The 14,117-nt window shown below is 43.2% G+C and overlaps 1 protein-coding gene across 1 annotated transcript in view; it reads right to left on the reverse strand.

Annotated features, from left to right (window-relative positions):
• Positions 1–387: 387 nt before the first annotated feature.
• Positions 388–14,117, reverse strand: part of DNLZ (DNL-type zinc finger) — a 49,582-nt gene continuing 35,852 nt past the window's right edge. Inside the window, exon 3 of the mRNA XM_073599654.1 lies at positions 388–601. Within this exon, the coding sequence (XP_073455755.1) occupies positions 547–601 (55 nt within the window). The 3' untranslated portion in view covers positions 388–546. The remainder of the gene's footprint in view (positions 602–14,117) is intronic.

Consider the following 14,117-nt stretch of genomic DNA (forward strand, 5'->3'; position numbering starts at 1 on the left):
TACACCACTACCTTTTAACAACATTTTCTACCTTCTACTGGATTAGCGCAGCACCATACCCTTCACTTATTTTCACTGTAGGGCCAAGTGGGACCCTTTGCGGTGCAAGCAGCTTTTCCATACTTGTAGACACCAACACATGATAGTGCGGGAATAACTATCAACCAGAACCCTGGCCATTGGTTGTCGGGGTCTGCGGGCGGGGGGCTTATCGGAATCCGGAAGCCCCCTTTAATAAGGGGGCCCCCAGATCCCGGCCCCCCACCCTATGTGAATGAGTATGGGGTACATCGTACCCCTACCCATTCACCTGGGGAAAAAAAGTGTCAATAAAAAAAACAACACAACACAGGTTTTAAAAATAATTTATTAGGCAGCTCCGGGGGTCTTCTTCCGACTTCGGGGGGTCTTCTGCCGACTTCAGGGGTCTCTCAGGCCTCTTCTCCCTCTCTCCGGTGTCGACTCCGCGCTCTCTGGTTCTTCTCCGGTGCCTTCTTCCTTCTGCCGGACTCCTCCGCTATCTTCTGCTCTTTTGCCGCTCTTTTGCTAGCGGAGGAGCCCGGTCTTTTGAGACGTCTTCTTCCCTCTTCTCTTCTCTTCTCTTCCAAGAAAAAAAAAAAACTGTGAAAAAACAGTTATCGGATATGACTGAACCAAAGGATCAGCTTTTTACACAGTCCAAATTCCAGATTACTTAATGCAGGAGGAGAATAAAAAGTAGAGAAACAACATGGGAAGAGGGAGTATGTGAAGCAGAGTACCCCCACAATTTCACAATTGTGAATACAAAGGGCTAAATGGGAAAAGATCTGCTATACCTCAAGAGGATAGGCAATAGAATTCCTGGCTGAGCAGGGACTATGGGAAAAACTAAGCCAATGACTTCTTTGGTGAAGGTCTTCAGGGCCTGAGAAAAGCAAAGCATTTCAAGAAGTGCAGCTAAGGGGGGCATTAAAGGATGTGAGCCACGGTGGACATTTTGGCGAGGAGCTCCGGACCATCCTGACTCCCATCCTTTACCATCCGACTGCCTACGAGCTTGGAGAGACCATCAAACAGCTCAGCATCTCCTACTCCTTTCCACGCATCCTCTCCAGGGCTTATTTCCTGGCCGACCGGTCCCTCCAGGGAGCATCGCTGTCTGCGGCCTAGACTGCGATTCGCTACCATCTTGACGGCATAAAAAAAAACATCAGCGGCCCCAGCTGACCCCGCACTTTCTTACATCTGCTGCTGGGACTATTTGCTCTTTAACTGTGATCCTGCAGCCTGGAGGGGATCTGCGAGTGGAGTGGCTGGAGAAGAGGGCGTGGTCTTCCACATTCCTATGATCCGCCACCATCTTGTCCTTGAGGCCGGACTCCTTTCATCTGCAGCGTGACAGAGTGAATGTGTGGCGGAGTCCTGCCACGCTTCCTGCTCCCAGCTATTGCTCCCGATCTCCTGGGGATCCGACTGGATTGGAGGGGGCTGTGGCACAGGGGCCGCAGTCCGCAGTCCTGAGGCCTGCCATCACCTTGGAGCCTACAGCTACTCTGTAGGCCGTGCCCTTGGTGAGTATCTTGCAGTGACTATCTTCCCCCATGTATGACTGGCTATCTCCTGGCTGCTGTGCGTCTCGTGTGACCCCGCTGGAGAACCTCTCAGTGTGCACTACTGCATGGGCCTGCTACCTACCAGCCTCATCCTACTGAAGTGACATTCAAGGTGATAGTATTTGGCAGGGGAGTGCAGGGTACACAGCCTTCGGCTCAGCGGAGTTTGATACATTTGGCTCCAGACCTAATGGGCCCCAAGAACCGTGCTTCTAAGTTGTCCATGCCAAACTGCCCTCCACCTGTCCCTTCTGCACAACCCGACGCCATCCTTGTTGGGAGGGTGCAGGCACTGCTGGCGGGACTAGGTATGAAGCCTGGGGAATCTTCGGCTGCAGTGCCCCCTGCCCCCCCCCCCCTCAGGACGGTACTGGCACGATAGTGGCTGCCACTGAACAAAGCAAAACCTCCTTGCTTGTGCGAATAGATCATGGAAGAATGTAATCTTATAAGAAATTACCTGGATAAAATCAGAGGTCGGCTGACCGACTCAGAATCCAGAATATTTGCCACTGAGGACCTCACAGCCTCTCACACCAACACAATAGCTGACTTGCAATGCACAATACAAATGCTGGTCACTAAAATCAGATGACACAGAAAACAGAGTGAGGCACAACAACGTCCATGTCCTTGGACTCCCGGACGGTGAGGAGGGTAATCAGCCAGCTGAGTTTGCGGAGGGATTCTTTAAGAACTTGCTAGGCTTTGATGAAGTCTCCTCAACCTATGTTGTTGAACGTGCCCATCGTGTACCCACGGGTCATGCCATCCCTGGAGCAAATCTTCGTCCCTTCTTTTTTCGTCTTCTTAACTATAGGGATCGATATAGAATCCTATCAGGGGCTCGCAAATACCCCACACATTCGTACGGCAACACCTCTGTCCTGTTTCCGGATTTTTCTGCTGAGCTCCAATGCAAGAGGAAAACCTTTAATGAGGTTAGTAGGCGTCTACGTGAAAAGAACTATAAATACAGCATCTTGTACCCTAGCCGTCTCTGGGTCCCATATAATGGCTCAGTTTGTTTCTTCGACTCCCCGGCTGATGCGGATGACTGGCTGAATACCCTGCGGTGAGCACGATATTCCACTTCAGACTTCAGACTTAGCTTTTATGAGATGCTCTGAGAATGGCCTCTTTCATTTAGACCCATCCTTTAAGTTGTCTGTTTATCCAGTTACTTGTCTTTTGTTATACAGCTCATTTGGCCTCCTCACTACCTAACCTGATGCTGGTTGGCTCCTTTGTTTCTCACATAAGACGCACTGTCTCAAGTTACTGACGGCAATACTCCTTGGGGCTGTTACGTTTGATCTACAGCTGGTGATGCCTTCCTTCAAAGAGTTCCTGGAAGTAAGCAGTCCTTATAGTCCTATTTCCTTATAGTCCTAAATACACTCTTCTTCTGGTACCTTCCTTCACCGGAGCTACCTCGCATGGTATTTACCTATTTTACACACCTAACCCCTCCAGTTCTGCCTGAAGTAGAATCAGCGGTTTTACTATTGCAGCCTCCAGGAATTTCTTCAAAGAAAACAGACTTTTTCTTAGTTATGGGAATCAAACTGACTGGCATAGTTGTTGGGGTCGCTGGTCAGTAGGGAGTTTGTTATCTATACTGTGTTCACTATGTTTGTGTCATATGGTAACCACGTGTTTCACTTAATGTTTATCCTTACTAGCTGGAGTGCTTTAACCACTTCAGCCCAGGCCATTTTTTGCAATATGGCACTGCGTCGCTTTAACTACTTGCGCAGTCGTGCAACGGTGTACCCAAACAAAATTTACGTCCTTTTTCCCCACAAATAGAGCTTTCTTTTGGTGGTATTTGATCACCTCTGCGTTTTTTATTTTTTGCACTATAAACAAAAAAAAGCATAAAATTTAAAAAAAAACACAATATTACTTTTTGCTATAATAAATATCTCAATTTTTTTTAAAAAACAAATGTTTTCCTCAGTTTAGCCCAATATGTATTCTTCTACATATTTTTGGTAAATAAAAGAAAAAAAAAATCGCAATAAGCGTACATTGATTGGTTTGCGCAAAAGTTATAGTGCCTACAAAACAGGTTATTGATTTATGGCATTTTTATTATTATTTTTTTTTTTTTTACTAGTAATGGCGATGATTTTATCGTGACTGCGACATTGCGGCGGACAGATCAGACACTTTTTTGAAACCATTTACATTTATACAGCGATCAGAGCTATAAATAGCAATTGATTACTGTATAAATGTCACTGGCAGGGAAGGGATTAACACTAGAGGGCGATCAAGGGGTTAATTGTGTTCCCTCACTGTGTGTTCTAACTGTGGGGGGATAGGACTGACTGGGGGAGGAGACCGATCGTGTTACTATATAGTAGGAACACACGATCTGTCTCCTCTCCCCTGACAGGACGTGGATCTGTGCGTTTACACACACAGATCCACATTCCTGCTCTGTCATGAGCGATCGCGGGTACTCGGCGGACATTGCGGCCACTGGGCGCGTGCATCGGCTCCTCAGTGACGCGGTGCGAAGCTGAGGACATCATATGACGCCCGCCCAGGATGGGAGATCCCATCTGCGGATGTCATTTGACTATAGCCAGGATATGAAGTGGCTAACTAAGGTTATTTTCCTCTGTGCTGTTGAACTTGGAGGTGTGGCGACTCCCCCCAGCGGGCAGGTCCCCTTTTCTTCCTTCTGGTTGGTTTCTAGACGTCTCCCATACCTTATTGTACCCTGTGCCCATTTTGTTATTTTTATATACTATAGTGTACCTATGGAACTGAAACTAGTTTCTTGGAACATAAGGGGTCTCAACAACAAATTTAAAAGGTCCCCTAAAGTTTAAATTCCTTAAAACTCATAAACCTCATATCCTCTTTTTACAGGAAACTCACCTTTTAGGGAACAAAATTTTACCCCACCACATAGCATGGGTGCAACAGGCATTTCACGCCACCTATTCCAGTTATGCCGGGGGAGTTGCCATTCTTTTAAATAAATCTCTTGCATGTTATGCCGCGTACACACGAGCTGACTTTTCGACCGGACTGGTCCGACGGTCTATCTGACGGACTTTCCTAACGAACGGACTTGCCTACACACGATCACACTAAAGTCCGACAGATTCCTACGTGATGACGTACGACCGGACTAAAACAAGGAATTTGATAGCCAGTAGCCAATAGCTGCCCTAGCGTCGGTTTTAGTCCGTCGGACTAGCATGCAGACGAGCGGATTTTTCGACCGGACTCGAGTCCGTCGGAAAGATTTGAAACATGTTCTATTTCTAGGTCCGTCGGACTTTTGGGAAAAAAAGTCCGCTGGAGCCCCCACACGATCGAATTGTCCGAAGGAGTCCGGTCCGCCGGACCAAGTCTGCCGGAAAGTCTGCTCGTGTGTATGCGTCATAAGGTAATTCATGTATGTTTCGATCCAGGGGGCAGATACATAATTTTAGTTCTGGAAATTGGTACAGTGAAATATGCATTTGTCAATGTTTATTTTCCTCTGCCTTTTTCTCCTGGCATATTGTATACCATCCAAGTGAAAATGGCGCCACTACAGCTCACTAGTTATATGGGCTGGGGACATTAATTCAGTCTTGCAGGCTGACTTAGACTCCTCCAACCCTTAGCGACAGTCCAGTGTGGACCTCAGGTCCTGGGCTCACACCTTTGACCTGACAGAAATCTGGAGAGGCAAAGTTCCCCCAGACCGTTTTTACTCACATTATTCTGCCTCACATAAATCTGGTTCCCGTATTGACTTAGCGTTCAGCTCTAGGCTGATGCTATCTGCCATGCGGGTAGCTTCCTACTTGCCGGCAGACATTTCAGACCACTCCCTGATGGAAATTACTGTGGAGGTGGGGGTGTGGATAAATCCTTGGGGTGCTGGTGCCTAGACTCTAAATGGCTTCATAATGAGAGGGTACAGGAGCTGCTGAAGGACTCTGGCACGTGAAGCTGGGAGATGAGCAAATCCTCTGCATCCACACAGTTGGTGTGGGATGCCTTTAAGGCAGAACTCTGGGATTTTCAAAAACTCCCCCATGAGTACACCCCCCCCCTCACACACACACACAAAATACTAAACAGTTAGTACATTTGTGACATTTTTTACCGATATATGAGTGATTGAATTTTCAGGCAGTCAGTTTTGTGATTCAAAAAAAGCATCATCTTTTCTGGCAGGGAGGATCTCTTAGAACAGTGATTGCATCATACCCTCTTCTCTCTCTAACTGTAATCAGACTACATTTCCCATGAATCCTTGGGATAGGAGTGACTGTGGGAGGTACACTAGGCTTGTACATATAAATGTGAACTCGCCCACTTCAAGATAAATCACACCCCTCATTCTGCAGCCAGCAAGTCATACATACACGGGAAGATAGGTTACAGCCTTATAAATGCAAAGCATTTTAATATAAATGCATATTAATATAATATTAATTAAATGCCTTTAATAAATAAATGTAAATTAAATTAATACATTTAATATAAATGCAAACCAGTGCAGCTTATCAGTGTCCACCAGTGCCGCATGTCAGGGACCACCAGAGCCGAATGTCAGGGACCACCAGTGCTGAATGTCAGGGATCACCGTGTCAGGGACCACCAGTGGCACTTGTCAGGGACCACCAATGCAGCAATGTCGGGGACCACCAGTGACGCTTGTCAGGGACCACCATGTCAGGGACCACCATGCCAGGGACCACCAGTGCAGAGCAGGGATTATCAGTAATCACTTGTATGACACAGCGGGGATCTCACACACTGTCTCAGGTATTGTAAGTGAGAACACCGATCGCTGATTCCCCGCCCCGCCATTATTATGATTGACAGCGCACTGTTATTGTGGCTGCACTCACCGGAATTTTCTCCCTCTCTTGGGGTGTGAAGCATTCACAGTATCTGCCACTATGTAGCACTCTAAAGACTGGCCAATCACCGATATTTTGAAGGTCCTCCAATCATATATCCTTACTGTCCTCCATCCATTATTCCAAACGTATCTATTGCTTGAAGCTTGAAGCAATAGATAAGTTTGGAATCATGAATGGAGGACAGTAAGGATATATGATTGGAGGACCTTCAAAATATCGGTGATTGGCCAGTCTTTAGAGTGCTACATAGTGGCAGATACTGTGAATGCTTCACACCCCAGGAGCAGGAGAAAATTCCGGTGAGTGCAGAAACAATAAGAGCACGGATAAGACACGCATGCTGCAATCACCTTTTGAAAAGCGGAATAGATCAGTGCTATTCCTCACCAGCACAGAAGCACTTTATTGTACATAAACGTCTGATTTTTTGAAACAATGGGGCTATAGTTTACTTGGTTATAACGTTTGTTTTTATATGTGATTGGATTGTCCCTTTTTGGAATTCAAGCTCACCATTACATAAGTTTATCATCTATAAATGTTATTATTTCTATTATTTTCACTAATTTCACATTTTTGTATTTTTTTAATGTATCTATTTATAATTATTTGGGATCTTTATTAGCCACTTATAGATTACTGATAGGTTTAGGTTATTAATTACCTACGTTTAAGTACCAGGGAACGGTCACTTAATTAGGTGTATGCTAATTCATTAGTGCATGTTTGCACATCCTCTTAAGATATCCCCCTTCTTATCCTAGTTATTTTTTTACTTTTATCACAAGTCACATTGCATGTGGCTAGGTGTATGAATTAACAGAACAGCGCCACATCTACTCCACTTTCTTTTTTTTTCTAAAGTGAAATATGCCCTCCCTAACTCATATTTATTCACATACCTCCAGTTGCGACATGCCTTCCAGTTGCAATTTGGCAATCAGCCTGTAACCATCACCTCATCAGGAATTTAATCCCTACTACGTGAGCATATTCTAGAGAAATCTCTCTCTTCCATATATAAGACCCTTCAGCCCACTGTACACGATGGCCTTGAGAGGCTCCTATCCTGCTGGCGCGCAGAGGTTTCAAAGTTAGATTCAGAGGACTGGGAGGATGTTTGGGACTATCCCATGCAAAGCTTGGTCTCTGCCAGAGACAGGCTAATAGATAAATTCTATGAAGAATCTTAAATTGTAACGCCTCAAAGGTTACATAAGATTTATCCCTCACACTCCTCACAATGTTGGCGCTGTACGGCAGATCCTGCCACGTTCCTGCATGTGTTTTGAGAGTGTCCGGGTATAAAATTATTCTGGTCCATCGTTTCTCAATGTATCTGTACGGTCACCACCATAGCTGTACCAATAATTGACGTCTGTAATTTAAGTCTAGTTCATTTACTGGCTACCTCTAGGGCTATGAGAACTCTGATGGCCTTTTATTGTTTTATGCACGTAAGTCCATACTCCTCAAATGGAAATCTTCCCTTGCCCCTACCTTAGATTATTGGAAGTCTGTTGTCAACAAAATGGTCCCATTGTATTAATTTACCTACAAATCTAGGGGATGCCCAAATTTTTTTTTGTTTAAGGTGTGGAATATTTGAACAGAGTCCAGGGATAATGTCAGGTCATCGGCAATGCCTCCATAGTATGCACTGTTTTGATTCTGAGTACCTTTCTTACTTGGTTATGTGCACTGGGAAAAAGTCTTAAGATGTCTACTTTGCACTTTCCAGCTACCTTGAATGAGGTCACCTTAAGCTTTGGTTACCAACCACCATGTTTTTCTATGTTTTTGTTTTCTTGTCACCTTGTTTTCTAATTCCAAGCCTGGGTATGCCCAATAGGCTTTGTTGTGTAACTTTTACCTTCTAAATTAAAAAAAAGAATAAAAAATAAAGAAGTTCAGCTAAGAATTATGAAAAAAGGGAGTCTTCATTGCAGAGAGGAGTATGGGATCATACCACCCTCATGGATAGATTTCTATTAACATAAGAATCAGAGGTATAAGGAAGTTGAGTGCTCAAAAAATCCTGGAAAAAAAAACACCAGGAGGTCAGTAATGCTTAAAGATAAAGATGTGTCAAGAAAAGTTAAAGAGCGGAGCTACAAGGAGAAACCTGAGACTTCAAAATGATAGGAGATAAAAGAGCCACCTTGGTCTGGTAGTCACAGGGAGAAGGGCCCCATTACATATGCATACCTCCCAACTTTTTGAGATGGGATTGGGGGGACACCGATTATTAAAAGTATGTATGCATATGACACACACACACACACACACACACACACACACACACACACCCTGTCACGCCCCTTAAAGAGAGTTATACAAAAAAACTATTAGTTAAACCCACAAGTGTTTTTTTTAACCACTACTATTCCTTTATACTGATTTTTTAAATTTACAAATGCAGCAATTTAGAACTTTTGGCACTTTTTAGAACTGGGAAAAACTTTTATGAAAGATAAAAAGTGCATTTTATATACAACTATATCAAAATGAGGGACAAATGAGGAGGAAAGAGGGACAGAGGGACTTTGTTCCAAATAAGGGATAGTCCCTCAAAATCAGGGACAGTTGGGAGCTATGCTTATGTGGTCATTGTAAAACAATGATACTTAAAAATAGCGGGTGTGTGGAAAGAATGCGCCTTACAGTATGGGTCAGTGGGAAAAAATCCTCCCTTACAGATAGCTATAAAGATAGCGGTGTCAGTGGTTACTTATCTGAGAAGCAGAAATTGAGCTTATTGCTCAAGGAACCCCTAGCAAACCTTTGAAGAAACCCTGGGGTTTCCTCTGGTTGAAAAAAGCTGAATTAGACATTTCAGCACCAACTGTTACTATTACCAAGTTGAGAGTAACAGCACCATTCTTTGATGAAGTCACGTGACGTGACGTGACGATACGCGTCAGGATTGGAGCATGGGAACTGTCACAGACTGACGATAGGATACGAGCTCGGTGCTCGTGGATGTTTTTTACTATAGCCTTCTGCTAAATGTAAGTGTACTATGTTGTTTTTAACCTAATAAACTGATTTATATATGGGATCATGCTATGTGCACTCTCTTCCAACACTCCACATATATTCATCTCATTGTGACGAGCATTGAGGACGGTTTGAAGACACCCTTTTGAGGTATACGAACTCGGCGTTCGTTGGATTGACGCCCACACTCATTTTACAAAAGTGAGTGCATCCCCCTTCTGTGTCCTGTCCCTTTTTCCACTCTGGCCGCCACGGAGTTATACTATTTACTGTCTGCTTATGTTTTTTATATACCATCCTGCACACCCACCACCCGAATCGCCTGAACTACTGGATGGGACCCTGGCCTGCTGGTGATTTGTTATTGGATTACAAGCTGTTGTCTTGCAGCAGTAAGGTGAGCTGCTTGCGAGCACAGAGGTGTCCCCACTGAAGACTTTTTTTCCCTTTCCTGTGGCTTGTGGACTTGCCTTTTTGGAACTGATGACTCATTGTTTGAGCACTTTGTACTACAAGGTGGTAGGACTGTTCACCATTTATTTATTTACTTGGAGTCACTAATAAGAATTTGTTGAGTTACCACATATGTGCTAGTATGATACTAGCCCTTTTGCACTAAGATTCCTTTTTTTTTTTTTTCGTTTCAGTATTTACAATATTTTTTATGTGCTCAGGCACATGGACTTTTTTTGATTTATATATTTTTATTTGGTTTAATATATATATATATATATATATATATATATATATATATATATATATATATATATATATATATATATATATATTTTTTTTTTTTTTTTTTTTTTTTGTACCCACACTGTATTTTTCACTCATTTTATAGCTTTTTATATGTTTTAGGCAATTTTGTTTCCTCATTCTATTCGGATTTAGTGCCCATGAGACCGCACTTTATTACATTTCATTATACTGTTATATTTTGTATATTTTTTTCATTTTGCCTTTTTGGAACTGATGACTCATTGTTTGAGCACTTTGTACTACTAGGTGGTGGGATTGTTCACCATTTATTTATTTACTTGGAGTCACCAATAAGTATTTGCTGAGTTACCACATATGTGCTAGTATGATACTAGCCCTTTTGCACTGAGATTTTTCTTCTAATAAGTATTTGCTGAGTTACCACATATGTGCTAGTATGATACTAGCCCCTTTGCACTGAGAACTTTCTTTTCTTTTGTTTCAGTATTTACAATATTTTTCATGTGCTAGTATGATACTAGCCCTCATGCTTATTATATTTTTTTAAATATATTATTTTTTTATTTTTTCACTCACCTCTCTATACATTTGAGCTAGCCCCTTCCCTTTCCTCTTCCCCCTTCCCCTTTTCATCACAGCGCAATCACCACTCACTTTATTCAACAGCACCATTGTGTGGCAATCCTAGGCCACTGTAAAACATACTTATGATTAATAAAAAATATATACGTATGTTGCAGCTGTAATATATCATAATCCTAAAATGTGGTGGCTGCATCATTTTTTTAAATTTTTTTTTCCTGGTAGTTTTCCTTTGGCAATCCTTCCAGTAACACATTGCCTGTCTAAGGGTGGAATGGGTTACTAGTGCTGTATCTATAGAGCAGCATCATACAGGCGGTTCTGATTTGGACTACAAACACCTTCCCCTCTGCAGAACTGAATAGAGGAGTTCTGTAGTTGTCAGAGATAGCTAGGCATAATGAAACTGCTAACAGCACACGAAATTCTCAGCCAACGAGACTTCCAGCAGAACCAACGTATCAATTTTGCACTTATCAAACTTATATAACTGATCACTTTCAATGTTTTTAACAGATCAAAAGGGAGCAAGTATGAGAAGTTCATAGTTAGGATTTACATGCACTTTAGGTCGGACATGGGACAGTTAATTTCTACTTTTTAAATACTCTGTCTTGCAGAGTTAGCCCCGTTGCATATGTGACTCATAACTACAGAGTGATGCCAATAGATTAACAGCTTTTTAAAAGAGGTTGGGGAACCATATTAGCAGTAGCAGTGCAAGGCTATTCCAGGACAGAGGTGACAGATGAACTAGCAATAGATCCAGATGATATTTACCCAGGGGGAGCGGATTGTTTTCTATGCAGTGTTTCCCCAGATTTTGCATGCTCTCCCTCAGCTCTAGGAAAACTATAGAAAAACATTCAGGTGTAGCTGTCAGACCATTAAAATGGGGACCAGGCAAAACCTAAAAAAAACTCTAATCTTGGCCAGGTTTCAGTCATTCTATGGTGAACTGTATAAATCACAGAGCACTTACTCCCAGCAGGATATCCAGAACTACCTGCATACAATACAATTCCCCAGACTCAACACAGAGCAAGTTGAGATGCTTGAAGCCCCTATAACACAGGATAACATTGCAGAGGCTATATCCCACCTAGCTAAATCCAAGGCGCCAGGGTCAGATGGCCTACCTTTGGAATTTTATGATACTTTTTCGGAGATACTTATCCTAAAGCTCAAACAATTATATCACAATATCTTTGAAACAGGAATGCTCCCCCCCTCCATGCAAGAAGCACAAATAATAGTCCTACCCAAATCAGGGAAAGATACCCGCTATCCAGAGTAATACCGACCTATTTCTTTACTTCAAGTAGATATAAAACTGCTAGCTAAGATACTTGCTTCACGCCTCAATAAGGCCATTTTGTCGTTAGTACACCCTGATCAAACTGGCTTTATGCCAGGGAAAAATACGGCCATGAATACCAGGAGGCTATTTATGAATCTCCAAGCCCAACACGAAAATCACGGAACTAGAGTAGTGGTGGCCTTGGATACAGCCAAGGCCTTTGACTCGGTGGAATGGTTATTTTTATGGGAGTGTCTAAAGGAATTTGGCTTTGGACCGAACTTCATCAAATGGGTGCAAATTTTATACCAAACACCAAAAGCAAGAGTGTTCATAAATGGGTGGTTATCAGATCAGTTCCCCCTAGAGAGAGGCACGCGTCAGGGGTGCCCCCTCTCCCCTCTTTTGTATGCACTGGCGGCTTAACCGCTGGCGATCGCCATATGGTCAGAGCCAGGGATAGCTGGACTACGCATAGATACCTACACTGAAAAAATAGGCCTATACACGGATGACACTATCCTTTACCTGGCGGATCAGGGCACATCGCTTCAGACAGCGTTAGGAATCATTGAAAAGATGGGAAGCTTCTCAGGATTACGCATAAATTGGGATAAATCCCAGATACTCCCTATAGATCATTTTCCCCCTCCGCCTACACACCCGGAACTTCCCTTAACCAGAGTAAACATGATTAAATATCTAGGGGTATTGGTCACGCGGGTGTTAGGGGACTACATTACTAACAATGTGGAACCGTTGTTCTCCTTGATAAAAACCAAAACACAAGCCTGGTCCAGATTGCCCTTGGGGGTAATGGGACGGATAAACATCATTAAGATGATTTTACTGCCTAAAATTTTATATATGGTAGCTATCCTTAACTCATTCGTATGGGGTCACGGAAGGCACAAACTGGCCTGGCATATTCCTAAAAGTCCCACATCTATGGGGGGTACTGCACTGCCTGACTTGCAGGAATATTACATTGCTGCACAACTATCCCATATGTACTATTTTAATAAGACTGAAATGCAACGCTACAAAATGTTAGTGTGCGAGGATCCAAGGAGTCCACTGTCAACTCCTCTGCAAGCTATCTTTAGAGGGGGACAAGTGCGTAAAGGACTTCCCAGATTCAATGTAGGAATGCTCTCACATCACCGAAAAATATGGGAAATAACTCTGATAAGGCTAAAACTGGGGCACATACACTCTCATTCCCCCCTATGGCTTAATAATCACATGCCAGAGCTTAGAAATGTATCGGACCCAACTATATGGGCCAAGTACAGGATACTATACCTCCACCGGGTCATGACTGATGCGCGGCCCAAATCATTCCAATCCCTCAAAGACGAATACTCAGTTCCGCATAACCTATTGTTCAGATACCTGCACCTCCGCCATGCTCTACGTTCCCAATTCAGAAACACAATGGGTACTATTGTACACCCTCAGGTCCTGGACATAATTCTGGGCGCTGAATCCCAAAAACGAATCTCAAGTTTACATTACACCATTCGAATCCCTGGGATATTGACAATAGTATAAAAGGCCAAATCAGGATGGGAAAGGAATGTGGGAGCTATTAATGACTCAGACTGGGATGAAATACTAGAAAATGTCAAAACGACCTCACCTAAACTATCAGACAGATTGACACAGCTATATATTGTCCACCAAGCATACTTGACACCGCAGAGGCTGGCTAAATTCCACATAGATCAACATGCCCCTTATGTACCTATGGGCCAGGCACCTTCTACCACTTGATATGGGAATGCCCCATATTGCAAGAGTACTGGGTACAAGTGATAAAATTTCTGTATGACAAAATGGGCTCCCCAGTTGTCCTAGACCCAAGGCTATGTGTTCTGGGTCTGTTACCTGATACAGATCTAGACAAGTTCCATGCTGCTTTCATACATGAAACTTTATTTATAGCTAGGAAAGTTATAGCTCGCTCCTGGATGCAAACCCTACCTCCTAGTATATCGAGTTGGAAAAGGTATGTAAACATTACCC

Source organism: Aquarana catesbeiana, linkage group LG09 (genome assembly GCF_042186555.1).
Source record: "Aquarana catesbeiana isolate 2022-GZ linkage group LG09, ASM4218655v1, whole genome shotgun sequence".
Taxonomy (NCBI): Eukaryota; Metazoa; Chordata; class Amphibia; order Anura; family Ranidae; genus Aquarana; species Aquarana catesbeiana.